The sequence below is a fragment of the Pezoporus wallicus genome, unplaced genomic scaffold (genome assembly GCF_028554395.1).
Source record: "Pezoporus wallicus isolate ANWC-B61680 ecotype Strahan unplaced genomic scaffold, APGP_CSIRO_Pwel_v1 contig_1181, whole genome shotgun sequence".
NCBI classification, from domain to species: Eukaryota; Metazoa; Chordata; class Aves; order Psittaciformes; family Psittacidae; genus Pezoporus; species Pezoporus wallicus.
Genome location: NW_026641428.1, coordinates 6377213 through 6398661, shown reverse-complemented (window position 1 = coordinate 6398661; position 21449 = coordinate 6377213). Strand labels below are relative to the sequence as shown.

Here is a 21449-nt window from a genome sequence, read left to right as displayed (position 1 = left end):
CGCCACGTGATCCGCACCTCCCCGCTACCCGCGGAGATGTCAGCCGAGCTCTCGCGAGAAGTGACGGAAGCCTGTGGGGGACCCGGCCTTTAATGTGCGGTTCGGCCCGCGTTCCCGGGGTGAGTTTGTAAACACGAGCTCGGCCCGGCGCGGCCCGACAGCTCCTCCCTCCGCGCTGCGGCGGCGCCAGGGCGGGCGAGCGCACCGAGGGCGGAGGGGAGGGAGCGGCCGCGCTCCCCCGGCAGTAGGCGGGGGATACCCGGGAGGCAGTAACATGGCGCCGCCGCTCTTCTCCAGGGCAGCCTCCTCCCCCACCGCGGCCTGCGGCTCCCGCCGCCCCTAGAGCCGGGGCGGGGTGGCCCGGCCGGCGCCGCGGAGACCGTTACCCGCCAGGAGGTAGGGGTCCTGGCGGGCACCCCGAGGGCGCGGGGCGGAGCGGGGAGGCGAGTGGTGAAGGGGGCTGCAGCTCCCCGCGCCCCGCATCCGGAAGTGGGCTGCCCCGCGGGGGCATCGCCGGTACCTGCCCCGGGCCCGGCCCGCGGCGGGAGATGGAAGGCGGGGGGAGTGCGGGAGAAAGGGGCCCGCCAGGCCTGGGTTTGCCGGCTCAGTTCAGCTCCAAGGAGGCCTCTCCCTGCATCCATCTGCTCTGAAGGGAGATCTTGGGCCGTACCCGGTGCTGTGCGGAAGGTGCTGAGAGGGGTACGGGGTGGGGGGTGTTGGGAGGGAGGGTAAGAACAGCTCTTCTGCACCAGAGGGATGTGGAGGCTTGCCCGCGACGTGGGCCTTTTGGACCAGTTCTCCCATTGACTTTGCCTGTTATTGTGCATTATGCCTCTCGAGTGGTCTTAATAAAAGGTCTCCTAAGCTTTCACATTATAAACCCTCAAGCAGTGATGGCTGCACGATGTTTTAGGCACAGATGTTTTTTGCCGTAACGCAACTTAATGTTTGGGGTTAAGGGGTATGTGTGCTGCCATGTTGTTTCTGCAGTCTTACTCATGCTACAATCTTTCTGCATCACACTCTCTTGGAGTGAGATCCATGAGTATGTTTCAATGTCATATCAACATACTCTGTGTCACTGATTTGTTTTTCATTATATTGCTTTCTCCCAGAGATATTTTATCTTTAAATGCTCACACTGACACCTGTCTCCTTGCACTAGAATCAGAAATTCTAATAAAGCTCAATTCTGAATCATCTGCTGCTTTTGAAATAGTGACCCTAAGTATGGCTAAGCTCTGTTTTCTTTTCCACATTTTAAAATAATGATTTTGTTTTCTTCTTGCCATATTCTACTCATGGCAGTGAATGTCATGTCCCAGGCTAGATGGAGTTACTAGAAACAAATCTTGCTGAAGTTAAGGTCACAATACTGCTAGGTCTGTGTCAGACTCTGAATTCATCACCAGTTGATAGAATGAGGAGGACCTTTCCTTGTGGCCCTGGTCTTCCACAAGTGTTTTGGACATGATTTCTTCAGCCTTCCAATGCAACATAAGTTAACATCTATTAGCAGATATCCAGTTGCAGACATAATTTCAGAGAGACAGACTATAGTTGTTAGGTGTTCACTTGAATTCTCTTAGTGTTTATAATTCTGCATTCCAGAATCAAAACTGGGAAACTGTCTTATTAAAAAACAGTAACTTTGTCAGGGGCTGCTTCTGTTATAACACATCAAAAAGTTTGAAATAACAAAAGAATTAGTCTATACATGGAGTGAAGCAGCTTTTTTTAAATATCCATTATGAGTGTATGTTTTAATACTGATAATATGTGCTAATACAGTGCTAATACTTAATCAGTTTTTCTTCTTCACAGTGTATTTGTTATTTCTATACTGCTTTGAAGTCTAGAAATATGATCATGTTTGGTATGTGTTTTTCCAAAAACTCCTAGACTGTGCAGCATCTAACATAATGTAGTTTCAGGCCTTACATTTGATCATATATAATTTTATAAATACTTTTGGTTTTCATTCTACTTCTGTTGTGTGATCAAAGTGTTGGGCAGCCTGAGATGTGGTATTCCTTTGAATCTCATTTAATTAAATTTTTGGTATATCTTGAGCCTGTAATTCCTTTTCTGTCATCAGCTGTTCTTTTTTTTTTTCTTTTGCCTTCTGTTATTGATTAGCTTAAACTTACAAAGGCACATTTTTGACTTTGAGAAGTTTTAATATCTTTAAAAATTCATATGTTATTTCTAAATTTTTTTTTGTTATGGTTCCTTAAAATAATTTTGATTTCTGGATAAAAATAGTGCATTGTTTTCAGAGAAGCAGTCATGGTTCAGTACTACTAACTTATCTTTTTGAATAATAAATAGATTTCAAGTTATCGTTGTCCCCCTGCATAACTTAACTGCATTTGTTTCAAATCAATAATATGCACTTGATATAGTGATAGAAATACGAGTCAATATTTAATAATTATGCAAAAAAAAAATCCCAAGTTTATGCCATACTGTTTCTAGCACTGTTCTTCATCAGTTTCAATTCAGCCTGAGAACTTTTCAGTCAGCTCCAGTTCAGACAGGAGCTTCCTTTCTATTCCAAGCAATATGCTATGTTTCTCTTTCTAAGTAAATGACAGTGGTCATTTGTATTATTCCTCACAGGAAAAAAAAAAAAATCATTCTGTTTTAATGAGCAGTGGGAGTCCTGTACTGGGATACTTATGATATATTTAAATATTTTTTTTAATTACATTTTATTATTGTATTCAATTTTATACTTCAGGGGTGCAATCTAAAAAAAATGTAAAAACGAAATAACTTTTTGTTAAGCTTTTTCTACTATTTGTTGAAAGTGGTGTAGGAAACAGAGATTGTATTTCTAAAGTTTGTTAGATTGATGGGCAAAATTAAGACATTCAAATCTAGGTAATTGAGCTGGGGAAGCCAGGTCCTAATATCTCTAAGCAAATTGTGAAAATATCAGTAGAATGTTAACCCCTGTATATTTCTTCTGAAGTTCATTGGCCTTTCACTTATCTACAAGAGCTATAATTCACACAGCATGAGTTTCCAGTAAGTCAAAGAAAGACCAAGGCACCTTTAAAAATACATAAGCCAGGGGGTTAGTTTAGGAGCTGCCATTTTCAGTCAACAGGAAGTGTTAAGCCCGAGGACTTTTTTTCCATTAGTGCTTTCTGTTTACCAGAAATGTACCTTTATGTGGAAAAAGCCTGCTTCTTCCACAAAGCTGAAGTGACTTAATTGGTTTGTTTCTGTACATGTGACTGTCCAGCTGAGTTTCTTGTTCCTATTTGAACTTAAGTCAATCGTCCTCACTTCTTGCATCTTTACAGGTGCATCTTGTCCAGATATTCCCCCCTTTATGGAATCTTAGACAAACGTGAAAAGTATGGAATTAACTTTAGACATTAGTTACAAGCAGTTAATAATAGCAGAGCAAAAAGTGCCCAACATTTGACTTTTTTAAAAAAAAAAGATGAGCATTATGCTATGGTCATTAAATTCTTCCTTATTCTTCCCCAGAACTCTCTGAAACAGGTCATGTGTCTTCTAGGAAATAGCACAACCATTCTGTTAAGCAGTGAAGTGTGAAGAAGGAGCTCCCGTTTAACTGCTTGCCAGTTTTTGAGGTTTACAACCTTTAAATATTCTGGCCTACATCTTACAGTTTTGTTGCAGAATCTGCTGAGCTACTTTTTGGTGATCCTGCTTTCTTTAAGTGGAAGAATATTTTTATTTTTCAGGTTTTCTTCTCCTCCATTCTCTTCATCATTCAGTTTTAATTTTTAGGAATTCTAAATTCTGTGGCATTACACAAGTACAGTCAGAACACATTTGAAAGTGGACTGCAATGCTCAAGTATTAATTACACCACTTTTGCTTCATCTTTCTTCTTTTGCTTTATAGGAAGCGGAAAAAAAAGAAAGCTGTTCCAGTCCCTCCAGGTAAGTGAAGCAATTGTTTTTTCCTTTAAAATACAAATTACATTTTTATTTATGTTGCTTCTTACTAAGTGGTGTATTCTACATACCAAGTTTTGATTTTTGCTGAAAGCAGAACTTGCAAGTGTGCCTCTATAGAAAACTGTGGAGATAAAGATAGGCTTAAATGGGAAAGGTGATGAAAATTTAAGCTGTGCAATGCTGTATGTGTATTGAAAGTATAGAAGGTGCCCTGTTTGTTTTGATTTGCATTGATTTGTTTGGTTGCATGAGAAAAGTGTCTCTTTAAGGGCTTAAATCTGGAAAACAAAAATAGCTACTTTTTTTTTTTTCTCTGAAGAAGCTTATCTATTAAAATTTTTGTTGGAGCCAAGCAAAACACTAAATTCAGTTCTTCAGATAATCATTAAGATAATGTCATTTTCTTTACAGTGGCAAATATATTCAGTCCACTTCACTTTGAAAAAGTATGCACCTCAACTCGAACTCTTAAAGTTGATAAAGACTTTGAAATATTGCTGTACCTTGCCCTTTAGTGCTTCAGTTTCCCAATTAAAAAAATGGAGCTTTAAAGTAAAGTCTTGAAAATCTTATACTACCTATAGCAACTACATACTGTGATGGGATCTACAAAAAAGCTTACTAAGAGTTAATAATTCTATATGCAGTAAGGGTTTGTATCTTGAAGTAAAAAGGGTCACAATTCCAGATCAAATGTAAATAATAAAAGGAAATGTTGAATAGACATGATTGGTCTTGAGGAAAAGCAAACATCCGTAGGAAAAGACATCACTGATACTGTAGCTTAAGCACTTTGTAGCGATTGGACCAGGGGAAGTCTCAGTGCTGATGGACTACTGTAATTCTGATTTATCTCAATGGCCTAAACCAGTTTTTGTTGAACTTTAGTTTTTTCAAACCAGAATGCGCAAATGTTTCTTGAGTTGAAGCCACATGTGGGTGGTCAGCCTAGCAGAAAAATTGGGCTTTATATCACATGTAAGCAGCAGTAGATAAATCAGCATACTACAGTAGCTGGCAAACTGTCAGATTTTCCTCTATGAACTGTCCAGCTTAAGGGGAGTGACACACTTGTGAGAATGTGCATCTCACCTTGCTTGATGGCCAGTAGAGGAATGCTGACATTAAAAAGCTGATTTGGTGTCAATTTTGTTTGTTGGTTTGAGTTTTTTTGCTGTATTTATAGTTGTCTGTGTTTTCTGTGTTGAGATTAGGCTGTTCTGTGCTGTTTGTGTCAACCTTAATGTTACAGGAGGGGAGCCTTGCTGTTGCTGCAGTGCTTAGAATAAGTAATTACAGGGTAAGACTGCATAGCCCACGAGCAGGTTAGTGCATGGAGGTCTTTTGGCATGCAGCATGCCTGATACAGGTAAAGTGTGTAGAGGCTTTAGCTAGAAGGCTGGTGAATCTTTACTAGGTATGCATGAAGAATGATTCTTTTTTTCAGCAAATTTGGAGGGGGTTTTATAAGGTTTATCAATATGTGTACATTTTAAACAGCTATTTAAATGTTTAATAGAAAAAAAAGAGATGTCAATTCTGTTTTACATGTTCTGGTATGTAGGGAATTAAGAGAAAACAGAAAAATGTTTAGCAGTAAAGTAAGTCAACAAGACGTTGCTAAAGTCAGTGTATTCTTTTACGAATTGTCCACAGGAAGCCCTAAAGTGTGTAGTAATAGTTTCCAGAAAGTGTACCTAAGATGTTCAGTTAAAAATCTTATCAAAATATACAAGTAATTGTTGAAGCTATTTTTGTAGTACGTTTATATAAACAGTAGTGTGTCATTTCATAGAAAACATCTTTATTTTTCAATAAGCACACTGTCCTAAATGTTGGTTAATTGGCTGCAAATATTACAACATGTTAAATAGACAGAATGTGAAAGTATTCTACTTTTGTGTGAAGTATAGAGCAAACAGCAGAAAAGAGATACTGCTTTCTGATTTAAGTACCAAAGTTGATTATATTGCCGAGATTACTTCATGGTTTTCCCATGTTCAGCACTGATCTGGTTTCTCAATGTGACTCGAGGGTGTCTTTATGCTACTGAAAGGAATTTAAGGTTGGAAGGCTTACAGAAGAAAATTGCAGTTCAGTGGACTGTAGTAAGAATCATTGCACTGAGTTGTTTAGTTTATCTGAAGAGATAAATTAAGGCTGGAGTTTCACATTCAGATTGGATTGCTTCAGGAACCATCTTTTTTTCTATGGGACAAGGTGTTTGCTGTTGCCTGGGTAACAGTCCAAGGTGGCTATAATTCATCTCTAGCAATTAGGTTAGCAGTTTACGTACTTTATTTCTCATTTGGTTGGATGAGCAGCATTTTTGTCAAGATGGCATTTAAGTTGCTATTTTGGTTTTCAGGGGAAGAGTATTTTCCAAATTCTTCTCTTTTTTTTTAGTGTGATATTCTCTTCTAGAGCAGTCAGTCTCCAATAGCCTATTGAAATCAGAGTGTCAGTCATCAACTTCCTTTCTGAAAATCTGCCTTCCATGTGTTAGTCTTGTTATTCCTGTCAGGCAACAAAAAGTGCAAAAGACAGGAGGCAAAGGATAGGGTTTGTTTGTCTTTTTCCCTAGCACCAACAGTATTAGTTGTTCGGCTGTAAAGTTAACCACACTAAGTCTTCTAAAACCGTCAGAACGTTACTCAGATTTTGCCGAGTTGAAAGGTTGTTCACCTCTGTTTCTGGCTATGGCATCTTTATGGTACACTTCAATTTCAGAGTTAACTTAGATTGCTCAGAATTTCATCCACTGAAATTTTTGTTATCTTCAAGGATGGAGATTCCACAGCCCCACTGGGAAACCTGTTCCAGTGTTCAGCTGCTCTCACTGAGTGATTTTTATTTTTCTTTTTTCCTCTCCCCTTATACTTGCTGTTAACTTTCTTAGTGTCGCTTGTGAATGTTGCATCTGATCCTTTTGTTGTACACTACCCAGAGTCTGAATCTATCGTCTCTATAACAATACATTAGGTAGTGTAATACCGTAATTAGATACTTCCTTAGCCTTCCTTCTCCATGCTGAACAAACTTTGCTTCCTGGTATCCCTCTTCTGTATAATAGCCATGCCTCCTATTTTGGTGGGGTCCCTGCTGGTTTCTCTTCAGTTTGTCATCTGTCTTGAGGGGCTCAAATCTGGACAAGCACTCCAGCTGTAGTCTCATGAGTGCCAGATAAAGAAGAATAATCACTTCCCTTCATCTGGTTGCTATGCTCTTGCTAATTCAGCCCAGTAGGCTGTTAGGTTTCAGTGCTGCAAGTGACATGATGCTAAGTTGTGTTCAGTTTGTCCACAAGGAGTTGCAGGTTCTGCGCCAAAGCTTCTTGACAGCCAGCTGGCCTTCAGCCTGCACTGTTGCATGGAGTTATTTCATTCTAGGTGCAGGGTTTGCATTTGTCTCTGTAATAGGTAAATAAAATCTTTACCAATTTGGCTATATTAATGAATGTGAGCTCTTTTTTTCCCATGCTGTCAGATCTGCTTTCTTGTTACATTTATAATGTCCAAGGTCTTGCTGGAATGCACACGTGATCTTTCTCTTTTAATGCAAAAAATTCGGTGCTTCAAGGTACTTTTTGTTTCCCTCAGATGTTAGCTAGAATCCTTTTACAAGGCATTACCTCACAAAATTCCTTGTGGCCTGCAGTCAAACAATATTACAAAGATCAGGAAATGAATTTATCTCCCAACTTTTTTCCAGTACATTTGCCAGGAGGACAGCATTGTTTTTCTTTTTCACAAGAATTGATTTTTAGTTTGTATCAGACATTGAATATTCACAGGCTTTGCAAACCAAAACGTGAAATCGGGTAACAACTTCATATGCATATGCAAATGTTTTGGTAATATTCCTTTAACATAAGCAGACTTGAAAAAATTATCTTTACAGCTTATGATCGAAGAAAAACACTAAAAGATGACAATAAACTATGGTAATAGAGTGGGGGGAAAATGCCCTATATGCACATCAAAATCTTCCCCCTTCAGATTAACAAAAAGCCCAAATAAACGAAAAATCCCACAACAAACTAACAAAAAATGAACAAGGAAACAAAAAAACCCAGGGAGAGATGTTTCTTAAACCTTCAGACATTTCTGATACAGATGTAATTCTTCTGCTCCTATTATGTATCCATGTGTGCATATTGTACCTATATGTAACCACATGGTATCCCAAGATCAAGACCTAGCAAAGCAAATTGAGTTCTAAAGGACACTGACTCTGTTAGTGACTGTTGCATAGCTGAACAAGGATAATAAGCTCATGGGATAGTTTTTAAGTATCTGTTGAATTTCCAGATAACATAAGGATGTAATCCTAAAGCTTCATTGATAAGAGCCTTATTTCTCAGACTAAGGCCTGAAGCCTTAGTTAGACTTGCCCATAACCTTGTTAATACTGTATTGGTGACAGTACCAAGTTCATAATTTGAACAGTTCAAGAAATATTTAATCCCTTCAGAAACTTGAGGCAGGTTATGAACTCTTTGCAAAGAACAGCAGAACAGTCTCCATTCCGGATTTGCTTTGGCATCCTTTCCTTGGGAATGTAAATTTTTCTGAGTTGTCAGTGCCAAAGACTCTAAAATTTATGGCAGCCATTCATCTCTTCTTGGCTTGTGATCTCAGTTCAGTATCCTCATTCTGTTGAAGGTATAATTTTAGCAGTGACACTTAGGAATCTCCTCCACACCATGTTTTGCTGCTTTGCTATTCAGTGCCCATGACCAAGGACACTGGGCTATCCTTCTCCTTGAAGTAATATCCAGAAAGTATGCAATAGTTTTTTTACTGTACAGGAGCCGGCAGAAGGATCAGGTAACATGTTCCCTACAGATCTGTTATTTGCTTATGCTTACTTGATTTGTCTTGTGTCTAGTGCTGAATGGTGTACCAGAAGAATATATTCTTAGGGTGGTTAGGCAGTTTCCAGAAGTCTTGCAACTTTTCATGACCAGCCTGCGGGGGCAGAGATAGATTTATCCTGCTTATGATCTTTAATCATAAAGACATCTTTATTCATCTTTATTTGCTTCATCAAGCTAAGCAGTGTTTAGAACTAACATTGTTAGACCTCCGTACAAATATTTATATTTAAAGATGAATGTATTTCCTCCAGGGTGAAACCACAGATGCCGTAACTAATTAGAGGATGTATTGGAGTAAACCATTTCTTTGAAAAACTGTTGTGTTTCATAGGTGAATAGTGGGCACTATATCATTTATCTTTACAAAATTGTGTTTTATTATGTGTTTTACTTGGACAGTAATAAGTATCTTCTTTTAATTACAGTTCATTGCCATGAAAAGGAGGATATGATAGTTTGTCGTATGAAACAGTTTTCTATGTGAAATCTGGCAGGTATGTGTATTAATATTTGGGGTGAGTATGCAAAACAGTACAAAATGTTATTCATGTTTCTTCTTTCTTAAATAGTTTCTAGCCTGTTGGTAATCCAGTTGTATAAATGCAACATTACCAGGATACATGAGGGGTTTAGTTAAATTTGTAACAGTTTACATAAAGGGCTATCTGCTGACCTACCTTTAAATGTGAGCTTTAAAGATCATGAAAAGACTAAGGAATCGACCACTTGGTATTGTCTACTTCTTTGTTCTTTTTTTTAATTGTGGTAATTGGATCATTATCATAATGTATTTTAATTTCAGTAACAAATTAGCTTACTCTGTTTTCAGTCATGTTATGTACAGATACTTGCCTTTCCTTTTGAGGTGTTTGTTCAAAACCTGCCACGTGTCTATTGGATTTTGTGTACTTTCCTGACAGAGTCTGGAATCCAGACTATGCTTAAATCGTCAGTATTTGATTCTTAGCTTAGCCGGAAGGCAGAGATTCTTACCCATGGAATATTAAAGTTTCCTCTAGATGTTGATGCATTGATAATTCGTTGCAATATTTGTAAAATGTATTCTTATTTCAATAAAGGTAGCACAACGACCTGTGGAATATGAGTGATGACAAACCCTTTTTATGCACTGCCCCTGGATGTGGCCAGGTAATGGTCTGACTTGAAGTTATTAACATTGATAAAATAAAGGTGAAATAATGAAACATTGATAGGGATCTGTCGTGGTTTAAACTGCCTTAACACTTAGATTTAGTAACCTGAAAATAGATAAATTTGCATTATCTGCTGCATGAAATGGACATCCCTGCATCCTTTATATAGAATTAATTTCTTAAGCTGATTTTCTTCATTATATTATGTCTACCCGCCATTATATAGAATTGATTTCTTGAGCAGGCTGTTTATGTCTAATATGTTCAAAGACATCAAAAGTAACAGAAGAGAACTGCCTTCTCCTAATCAACATGTTTGTCCTCATCCTATTTGAATCTAGTTTCCATGTAAGCTTTGTCAGGAGTGTTTTGGCAACTAAATATCATAGAAGATCCATCATGGGGCTACAGCAATCCTTCATTCCAGTGAAGAAGAAAAAAAAATAGTATCTGTGAAAAACGGGCAAGGTTTCTCCAGATGCAACCTCATACTACAGCACAGAGAGAGGGAGTCAGGATCTGGAGGTCCCATTCCCTCTGAGGGAATCTGTCAATCACATAGTGGGACAGAAAGATGTACTTGAATCTTTTAGTGTGGTAGAACACCAAAGTTTCTGGTTTATGCTCTCTGTAAAGATAAGGCACAAGGGCTATGGAGAGCTGGGCATTTGGAGCCCTTGACAAAAGAGTTTTAACAAAAAAAGTACCTGGCCTGTATCACCCTGTCTTTCAGTGATCCTGCATTTTGAATTTTCTTCTGAGCTCCACATACACATGTCCTTTCTCACAGAAATATTCTGGGTGAGTGCACTCGGAGGTCACCTAAGCTTTTTGTGTTGTTTTCTGAGAGATGACCGTTGGTGTGTATCTGTTACAAGATGTGTGTGGAGTGACTTAAATTACTGAGAAATAATCAAAAACAGTCTCAGAATCAACTGTCCACAAAGAAAAGTAAGAGCTTAAGTATTCTATAAAATGCATTCTCTTTAGGAAGCTTGCATCTTGGGAAATGTTTTCTTGGATTATCTCAGGTGAAACACTGTCTTTACTCACAATTACAGAGGCATAGCAAATTGCAAGTTGGTAAAAGCGAGAATATCTATTTTACAGTACCTAGTTTGTTTGCTTGCTCCCTTTATTATTTTTTTTAATAGAGTGTACTCCAAATTCTAGCGCACATCTGCAGAAAACTACATACTGCCGAAAACCTAAGGGATTTTAAAATTTCTGATAAGTTTATTTCATGAACAGCTTTTCAGTTGACTGACATTGTTCCAGTGTTTCCCATTCGGTTTGCCTCTTTTTTTATATAGTAAATGGTCAGGGGCAGGAGCTAAACTTTATGCTGTTAAATGCAGTGAAGTCTGTGATTACAGATCAGTTCTCACTATTGTGACAATATGCACATTACAGAAATCAAATAGTGGTAATCAATTGCCGAGCGTTATCATGATCCATTAGTATAACAAATATCTGTTTGCGAACAGTTGATGAAGTCTGCAGCACTTTGAAATTTATCTTGGGCTTTTGATGAATGCAGGTACTTGCATTACCCTTGCCCATATACCATTACTATTTAGTTACTTTGAGCATCATTAGAGTTTTGTAATATTTCTGCTTGGTACTATTGACCAAGGTACAACGTGTATCTGCCTAAGAGGGTTGTCTGTTAACATGTTGAAAATTTACTTTCTTTAGAATTGTATTGACTTTGTTCACACAATTACAACTATTTCTTAAAACTTTCTGCTGCAGCGTTTTACCAATGAGGATCATTTGGCTGTCCATAAACATAAACATGAGATGACACTGAAATTTGGTCCGGCTCGTAATGATAGTGTCATTGTGGCTGGTTAGTATATACTTTTATAACTAGTTTATTCACTTTTCTGTTGGAATGGGCATATGTTTTATGTATTTTCTTTACATAATGCATAGATTTCTGTTAAGAGATTATGAAACATTTTCTTCACTATAGTTGTCTGCAGTGTGTGCTTAGGCAATGTTTTCTGACATAATTAGCTTTTGTCAGAATCTGAAGCCTGTACTATTTTCCAAAAAAACTTTTGGTTAGATCTGTTGTATGAGCTAGATATTTTTCAATTATCAATACTTGAATAATTGATTAACTTATGTAAGAAGCATTCAGTAAGACTACACTAATAATGGCTATGCCTAACAGGATCTATGACTAAATTGTATTTAAGTTTTAAATATTCATTGGTATTACTTGGCTCTTAAATTATAAAATACATACTGTTTTTTACATACTGTGGTGACTTAGAAGAATGAATTGATAATTATTATTCTTTAAATGGCATAGTAGAAGAAAGAAAATCATTTTTGTTTTAATTTTAGCGTAAAATTAGAATACTTTTACTGTATTTCTCCCTCTGATTCACGGTATACCCTTAGTCAGTTGTAACTATTTCTCTTTGTCCAGGATCAGGAGTAATCACCAATGGATGACTGTATTATAAATTTTAAAGTTCCTGAATGAAGACAGCATATGCTAATTATTCTGATGTTATAGACAGACTGTGGTTTTTTTTCATTGGTGGAACAAAGGTTTTCAGACACTTTGATTATTTTTATTTTTTTTTCCCTTGTAAGAGGCTAATTTGTAAGGCCAAGCAGAAAAAACTCTCTTGTTACTCTTAAACCAGCAGTTACACGTTAAAAGCTAAGTTGATCTATGTGATCCCTGGCAATGATACCAAAAGAAAGAGGACCTAAGAATCAGGTGTTTGAGAATGAAACCATGGCAGCGCCTGTCTCTGCAGCCAGTTGTTAGTTGTAAATGCCAGCTTACATTAGTAAGATACACATAATACTGCTTTACAGTATTTTAAATGCAGGTAATTTTGTGGCAAATGTGGTTAATTTTGACATGGTAATAATAGTGAAATAAGTGGAATTTATATAGTACTAAAAAATTCCTTATAAAGACTTATTTTAAACTACTTCATGCAGTAGTCTTGCAGAAGTCTTACGATTCCAGCTTGACTACACAGGCATCATATGAGTCAATACAAAATTGTGTATAATATCACACTTCCTTTCAGAAGTTCCACATGCTTGAAAGTAATCACTGCTTTCTTCACGAGACGAAAGAAGCAAACTGTCTGTGAGCTGGGCACTTTTATTTTTAGAATTAAGGCCTGGATGTATGCTTTACTTTTATTTAAAAACAGAGCCTGTTTGCTCACTGAGGTGATCTGCTATGTTAGACTAGCACTTGAGAATAGCTCCCTCTGGTTTCTGGACACAGCCACAAGACATGCTTTGATACCCTTCCAAAACTGCAAGGGGATTACTGCTTTGCAAACTTCAGTTGTTTGTCTCCAGCAGGTGGAGTCTGTCTTCTGGTTGGACTTCCTGCAAGGCTGAAAGGGGCCTGCTTGTGAGGCATGGGAGAGTTCTTAACCATGTCATCTCTTTATGTTTGCTTTTATTCTGACAAATATTTACGATAAGTATGTTTATAAATAGTATTTTCAAAATAAAACTGTGGATTGTTTATACACTTCATTTCAGATCAGACACCAACACCAACTCGATTCTTGAAGAACTGTGAAGAAGTGGGCTTATTCAATGAACTAGCAAGTCCATTTGAAAATGAGTTTAAAAAGGCTTCTGAAGATGACATTAAGAAAGTATGTTCAAAACCTTTTTCTTCTCAGAGCTTCTACTTTTTTTCGTATCAGAATTTCCATTAAAAAAACTCCGAACTTTGGATTTATATATTGCCTTCTAAACTATACCAGTAACACCCAGTGTTCAGTTTGGGGGTTGGAACTAAATGATGTTAAGGTTCTTTCAAACCCTAACTATTCTATGATTCTATTCTAATCATTTGCCAGCTGCTTATATATGTTGTATGGAGAGAATACAAATGTAAGATTACTCTTCTGGTTAGTTTACCTGATTAATCTTGCATAGTTAGCAGGGACAGTGGGGCACATTGACTTTGTCTTAATTCTTTAATCATTAGCTTTGATTTAAATTTTGTTAGGCTCTGAGTAAGCAAAAACTAAGTCTGAAAAGTAAAGAGTTTTTGTAGAAAGAAAAACATTTGCAAGAAACCAACATCAAAAGGATAATATGTGAACACTAATCATTTTGATTAGTTTTAAAGTACCCATGTTTTTCTAAGAATCAGTAGTCATAATGAGAGTTAAATACTGACTAAATTTAAGGAAGCATCAGTAATTATATAATTATATTCACTTTGTGTTGAAGTAACTTTTACCTAGAAATTATTGATCACAACCTAAACATCTACCTTTTTTTTTAATGTACAGATTGAAATATAAGAAAGATTTGGACTGTATTTGTTCAGCAACTTCATGTTTTTATGAGGAACTTCCCATACATTTAAATGTGGTTTCTTCTGTTTATTTTAGTACTTCCCATTCGTAACTGATAGTGGGGCCCAAACATTTAAACACTTCTGTAAATGGAAAATCGGTGTCCCCTTTGAATACTTTTGCCTGTGGTTGATTACCTGGCTGACTTCCATAGGCAGTGATAAAAACTGTATTTTTATATTCATATATACTAATTTTGCAGAATCAGTATCTGCATTTTCTTTGTTTTAATAAAGATGTTAATAGGTACGTGTGAATAGGATGGATTATTATCCATTCCTCACAAAGCCTCACCCTTGTTTTGTTACTGCAACTATACCAAATAATGATTTTTTTTTTTTTTTTTAAAGCTGGTGTATGCTAACTGTTCTTAAAACACTGCATATGGTAATACTAATTCTGGATTTACTAATACTGTGTTTTCTGTGTAATTCACCATTGCCTTGGAGGAGGTTATAGGAATTGCAAAATATTTTCAATATTTTAACAATTTCTTTAATTGATACTTATTTTCCAAAATTTCCTGTTTATTATGAGGAGTAATAAACTCCTACCATATCTCCGGTTGTTTATTATACCAAAGGAATCATGCCAAAGGGTGGAACAATTTACCATAATAGCATACTTTCTAGGGGTTGATCATTTAGTTTTTTCCTGTAGCATATCATATTCAGCTGTGATATGAAAAGAGATCCCACTTGTAATATTTGTAACATTGCCCATTAGTAATATATTCTGTAGGAAAACTAGGAATTGAATAAAAAAAAAACATCTGGAAGAACATAAGTAGAAGATGAGCTTTTGGGGAAGTTTTGTCCTTAAGTATCTGTATAGCAGACTAGACAGGAATACAGGCTTCCAAATCTATAGTATTGCTTTAAGAATTTTTGTAACTTAATTTTTTTGTGCATTTCAGATATCCTGGTGGATTTTATCTAAGTAGTAATATAAACTTGCATTTCCAATAACCATTTGCTGCAATAAGTCTGAAATAATTGTTCAGAGTAGCTTTCTTAATTTGGAAATATAGTTAGGATTTTATCCTTTGTGATATATAATAATTTGTAGAAGGACAATACCTTCTTATAACTGTATTTTTTGTGTGTAGCATAGTCCTTCTTCAACTGTATTTTTCCTGAGACTCTTGGAAAAGGAAAACTTCAGAAGTGGTTTTAATTATCAAGAAGAAAATACTTATTCTGACATTTCTGTTGAAAGACAAAGGTTTACTGATGATTAGTGTTCATGCAGATGCTGGAAAAATAGCCTCGACTGATAATGTGTCTGCATTAAGATCTTCCAAACACTGGCACCTCTCTGTTTTTATAAGGCTGATATTTCTCTTTAGTTGTTTACAGCTTCTTCCACATTTTAATTTTTTAGAGATTGAGTAATTTTGTTTTGGACTGTTACTCTTAGATGCCTCTAGATCTGTCACCTCTTGCCACGCCAATTATAAGAAATAAAATTGAAGAACCTTCCGTTGTAGAGACAACTCATCAAGATAGTCCTTTACCTCATCCAGAGTCTACTACCAATGATGAAAAGGTCAGGCCTTTTTTTTCTTCCTTTTGGAATTTATTTTTCAAATTTTCTCATAATCTGTAAGTTTATTTTACATGATGATAGCCACACAACTTAGCTGGTTGAAATGGGAAGAATTTTCATGTGCTGTGTTCCTGTGGATATATGCTTCATTTGTTTAATTTTTTAGTTAGCTCTGCTTGCTGCAGTTGTTTCTTTGCCTCACACTGGCCATCCAGCAAAGCTAGAAAGGAAATAAAATTTAATATTCAGTATTGTGTGCAGTTCTGGTGTCCTCAACATGAAAAGGACATGGAACTGTTGGAACAAGTCCAGAGGAGGGCCACGAGGATGATCAGGGGACTGGAGCACCTCCTGTATGAAGACAGGCTGAGGAAGTTGGGGCTGTTCAGCCTGGAGAAGAGAAGGCTGTGTGGAGACCTCATAGCAGCCTTCCAGTATCTGAAGGGGGGCTATAGGGATGCTGGGGATGGACTATTCATTAGGGACTGTGGTGATAGGACAAGGGGTGGTGGGTTAAAACTTCCAACAGGGGAAGTTTAGATTGGATATAAGGAAGAAATTCTTTCCTGTGAGGGTGGTGAGGCACTGGAATGGGTTGCCCAGGGAAGTTGTGAATGCTCCATCCCTGGCGGTGTTTAAGGCCAGGTTGGACAGAGCTTTAGGTGGCATGGTTTAGTGTGAGGTGTTCCTGCCATGGCAGGGGGATAGGAACTAGATGATCTTAAGGTCCTTTCCAACTGTAACTATTCTATGATTCTATGTTAGAAAAAGCTGAAGGGGCTCTTTAAACTGTTTTATGCATCGTAACAAGAAAAGAAAGCTCAGTTTCTTTGCTTTGTTTTTAATAATGTCAACAGTTTGTGACTCTTCATGTGTACAATTTTATGTTTACCCTATGTTTTACCATAAATAGGTTTGTAGAACAGTAGGGGATGTTCTGCAGAAATGTGCAAGGATGAATGCCTTTCAAAGCTAAGGACCAGATCATTTTGTTTCAAATGTTACACTCAGCTATAGCAGTGTTGTTTAAAAGTGGTAATCCTGGGCATCTGCTTGTTTAGTGTTTACTTGAATACTTAGAGAAGACTGAGGTATTATCCCTCACTACAGGATATTGCAGTCAAATCAGTTTTAGAACTATTGCTCTAAGAAATAAGTGGTCAAATAGTAATGGTAACTTTGATATGTGACTTGCAGAGTTTTCATCATATCAGGTTCTCTTGAAGAACACAAAATGAAGCGAAGTCAGTGGAATTCATTATTTCTCTTCCTACTTCAATAGATAAAAATATGAGAAGCAAAACATAATAAAGCAATATGGTTGTTCTAGTCAGTCTTTTCGCTATGTGCATCTTCAGTGGGCAGCCTGTGTTTGAGGGACTTGGCTACCTTATTCCTGAAAAACAGCAGGATACAGAGGTGATTCACACTGGAAGGAACTGCAGGATTTCCTGGTCCAACTTCTTCCTCAAAGCAGGGGCTAGCTCTGACATAAGACTGAGTTACTCTTGGATTTATACAGTCTGGTCTTGAAACTTCTGAGAACAGAAGTGGCACAACCTCTCAGTGCTTCCAGTGCCAGGCTGACCTTGTGAAAGTGTTTTTCTATGGTTCCAGTCTGAACATCTCTGGTTTCAGCTTGCACCCCTTCTCTTATCCTGCCAAGAGCCACGAGTGTGAGAAGAGCCTTAAGTGTGTGACAGAAATTTAAGAGAGTGTCAGTTCAGATTTGGCTTTACAAAGCTCTGTTGAGTTTTATTAGTTAGCAAGGATGGGTAATCATAGGTAATCAAGGCAATCATACAGTCTCAAAAATAATAAAAGTAGTTTAAAGGAATACATGTGAAGAGCTGCTTAGATTAAGCAAATCATAGTCCAAGTCTTAAGCTGTTTTTATTTCATCTTTATTTCAGAGGTTAGTTTGTTTTTTTTTGCTGCAAATACTTATTCTAAGTACTCTAATTTCAGCAGGAGATAATATCTGTATACAGTAATGGTTCAGTATCTCATTAGCAGCATTACAAGTGAAAATTATATCTCAATGCTTGGCAGTACTTATAAACTTCTTTCATTTGTGATGTAATTTCAGTGTTGTAACAGTGCTGAAGTGAAAAGCTGCTGCTGCTCAATGCTGTTCTGATGTCTGATTGTAGAGGCAGGCTGAGCATGGATGAGGGTGCTGCTTGGGAGTATGCTGCTGCTGAATGTGGCCTGCAGAAGTTGAGAAACATGAGTGGAGTGCTGCTGTTTTCTCAGTTAGATTTTTATATTCTTCTGTAGATGTATTGAAGGAGGGAATTTGTTTTTTTCAGGGCATAGCTGGTTTTAGTATGTATACCTATGCACTGTAACCACTTTGTTGCCTGAATATATTTTAGTAGCCTTAAATGATTACAATTCGTTACTGTATGTGCAAGGCAGTCGTAAGTTTCCTTGTAGCTGTCCAAGGAATTTCTTAGAGACTTGTAAAAAATCATACTTAATTACTTTCCTAGTTTTCTGAGAGTTCTGGGAGTTCTATTAGGCTTCAGTAAGAGTTGATATTCTGCTTTGAATAGACCAAGATATTATTAGAAATATTTTAAGCCTTTTAGCCTTAAAATAATAAGCAAATGAAACCTAAGTAATTCTTTGAGAGCTTTCATGCTCATTATAGTTTCTGAGTAACAATACTTCAAAGGGTGACCCTCAGCAGTTTCCCAAGTTGCTTAGTCCTTGTCAGATAGCTAATTGCCTAACTTAATTTTTTAAAACCAATTGTTTTCTTACAGTAGTAATCAGTTATGCTATTAGTTCTGGTCATCTACATTACTGTGTAAAGAATTCTCTGTATTCATTGGTAGCATTAGGAAGTTACTGCATGGTATTTACTCTTTGATATGAAATACTTGTGGTATGATTCGCACTGTTGCTTTGGATGTTGTATGAATTGTATAGCCTGTTTATGCTAGCATACAGATTCAGCTGATGTTCTAAGTTCATGATTCATTGCAAATCAACAGGGATGGTTTTCTCTGGAATTTATCCTTTTTTGGGAGACTTGCACACACTGCCTCTCAGCACTTCTTGGCCTTCTATATTTTGGTAGCTGTTTCCCCATCCACACAGACAGGTATTTACAGAAGACACTGGCACAAACCCATACAAAAGAGGCTGGTATGGGATTCCTGTTGCTGAGAATGTGTGAATATCTGTTTAGTTTACATTTTTTGTTAAAGCTATATATGCATGGCTTCATGGCTGCTCTAAGCTGACAGTCTTCATCCCTTTTTCATGGAAATAAGAATTACTTTGCCATAGCTATTTATTCTGTGATGTTAATATATCTAAATTTACATTTATACATATACTTTTATAGACATGTGGTTGCCATGTGTAAGACTGTTACAGGTGAAAGGAATAACAGGGAAAAAAAAAAGCTCTTAGACCTCTGTTGGCAGCAGCCATGATGTTCCTGTGTTAGATCCCTGCAGTGGGAATGGACTTTGTTGCTCCTTGCTCACAGTAATAAGACAGGTAATAGTGGCAAAAAACAAGCATGAAAGGGTGAAGCTGAAACCAGTGAAGAATGACACAATAATAATTTCTGAATTGACCATTGCCAAAAGATTATCAGGGCAAGTATTCTCCCCTTATACCTTCCTCTAATTTCCCACAATCAAGCAGTTCAGTCTCCTTTATGTTTTTCTATGGCTCTTCTCACTGAATAAAATCTGTATAGCTGTTATATCAAATTTCTTATTTGCAAAGCAGTGTTTAATCCTGTCTTAAGAGTATGCATTAATCAACTCTTAATTTTTTTTTGTTTCCATAATTCTATGCTGAATGTTATCTTCTTGTGACTGAATGCTCATCTATAATTCTAGCTATTGTGTTCATATATAACATTTATAAATACACCAGATTGTACTAAAGAAAAAAATTCTTGCTTTCCTCAATACAGCTCATTTTTACACTCCAAAACGTCTTGTTTGCTGTAACTATCTTCTAGGTCCCTTGGGGAAAAGCCTGAACAAACTAATGAACCCTGATGGCAAATCTAGCCTCTGAGCTTCTGAAGGGAGAAAACTTAATCACCTAACGTCCGTCCTTTCTTAAAGCCCAGTTTGCCAGACCACTTACAGTTCTATAAAGTGCTCAGAGGAGCACACATATTTTGCAATGGATGTTTAAATAAAAACAATCTGTAAGACAGCTAAGACCTTACTACTTAAAGCTTTGTGGATGTATTTTAAAAACTTAAGCTTAATTCACAGTAAATGGTAATCAGTGTAGCCTATAGGACACAGGTCTGATACGTTTGTTTGAATTATGGTTTAACAGTGGAGCAACTAAATGCTGCTGGTCTTACGAGTTTAGTTTTATGTGCCATTGATTGCAGTAGCTAGTGTCAAAAGAAGAAATAACTAGGAAAAATCCTGTCTGAAGGTAAATCTCAAGTCTGACAGTATCAAGGGTTTCCTGAGGAGGAAGGCATTGGTTACAATAAGATACATCTAGGTTTTCAGAAACAGCAAATGCAGGTTATGCATTCTAATTGATAAGGTACTTTACTTGATTGCTAAGCTACGAACTATAGTCAGTTCTGTCCACTACTTACATGCAACTGACGAATTTTAATTTCGGTACTCAAATAATTTCTTCTGCATCAGGATATGCATATATTTTGCAAAGCTATGAATGTAACCCTTCAAGTATTTCTAGCTTAGTAGCACTCTAGTTAATAGAAGTACATGGAAAATGATAAAGGTTTATTAAAAAAGACAAATTTTGTTTTGGTTTAATTTTTTTTCCTTTTTATTGAACCATAAAACTTCTGTTTCTCTTGTTTAAATCCAGAACAATGGACTGAACCTGAAATGTACATAAAGACACCATAAAATATTGTTGTTTTTTTTTTATTCAGAGTGTGGGTAAACATGGTGGTGCTGATAGTGCTGTGGGTTTCTTGGCACAAAACCACTTAATACCTGATCAAAACTGAATTATAAATAATAGTAGCCTTAGCATAAGTTGAGACAAGGTTTGTCGTAAACTAAAATCACTGCTGTTGGAACAGTTTCGCTTTGATGGTGTAAATTATTCATCCAAAGGGGGGGTGTTTTTGAATGTCTTTAATTGTATAACAGATTCTACTTGTATAATGGGATAGAAATCCTGATCTTTTCTGTCAAACTGTGTTCATTTAACAGTCAGAATTAATGGTCTATAATTGTATTTTACAAACTGATGACTTTTTTTTTCATTCCCACAGGAAGTGTCACTGCAGCAGACTGCACAGCCTACATCAACAATAGTTCGTCCAGCGTCGCTGCAGGTTCCTAATGTACTACTTACAAGTTCTGACTCAAGTGTTATTATTCAGCAGGCAATACCATCACCAACGTCTAGTACTGTTATTACCCAGGCTCCATCCTCTAACAGACCAGTAGTGTAAGTTACATAAGTCTTAGTAAAATGTTTTCTTATGGAATTGGAAAATATTTTGTCTTGTTTACTTTCAGTTACTGTTTCTGTAGTTTATGTACAAATTTCAGATGCTTTGGTGTAATGT

General features: G+C 37.0%; 1 protein-coding gene across 5 annotated transcripts in view; it reads left to right on the top strand.

Annotated features, from left to right (window-relative positions):
- The window catches only part of ATF2 (activating transcription factor 2), a 45112-nt gene continuing 23663 nt past the window's right edge, over nucleotides 1-21449 (top strand). For 2 of the 5 annotated variants that reach the window (XM_057423879.1, XM_057423876.1), the window contains exons 1-8: nucleotides 1-119; nucleotides 3889-3926; nucleotides 9249-9317; nucleotides 9903-9972; nucleotides 11733-11829; nucleotides 13515-13633; nucleotides 15767-15895; nucleotides 21150-21328. In XM_057423879.1, the coding sequence (XP_057279862.1) occupies nucleotides 9925-9972; nucleotides 11733-11829; nucleotides 13515-13633; nucleotides 15767-15895; nucleotides 21150-21328 (572 nt within the window). In that variant the 5' untranslated portion in view covers nucleotides 1-119; nucleotides 3889-3926; nucleotides 9249-9317; nucleotides 9903-9924. The other 3 variants (XM_057423877.1, XM_057423878.1, XM_057423880.1) reach the window with 3 other exon arrangements.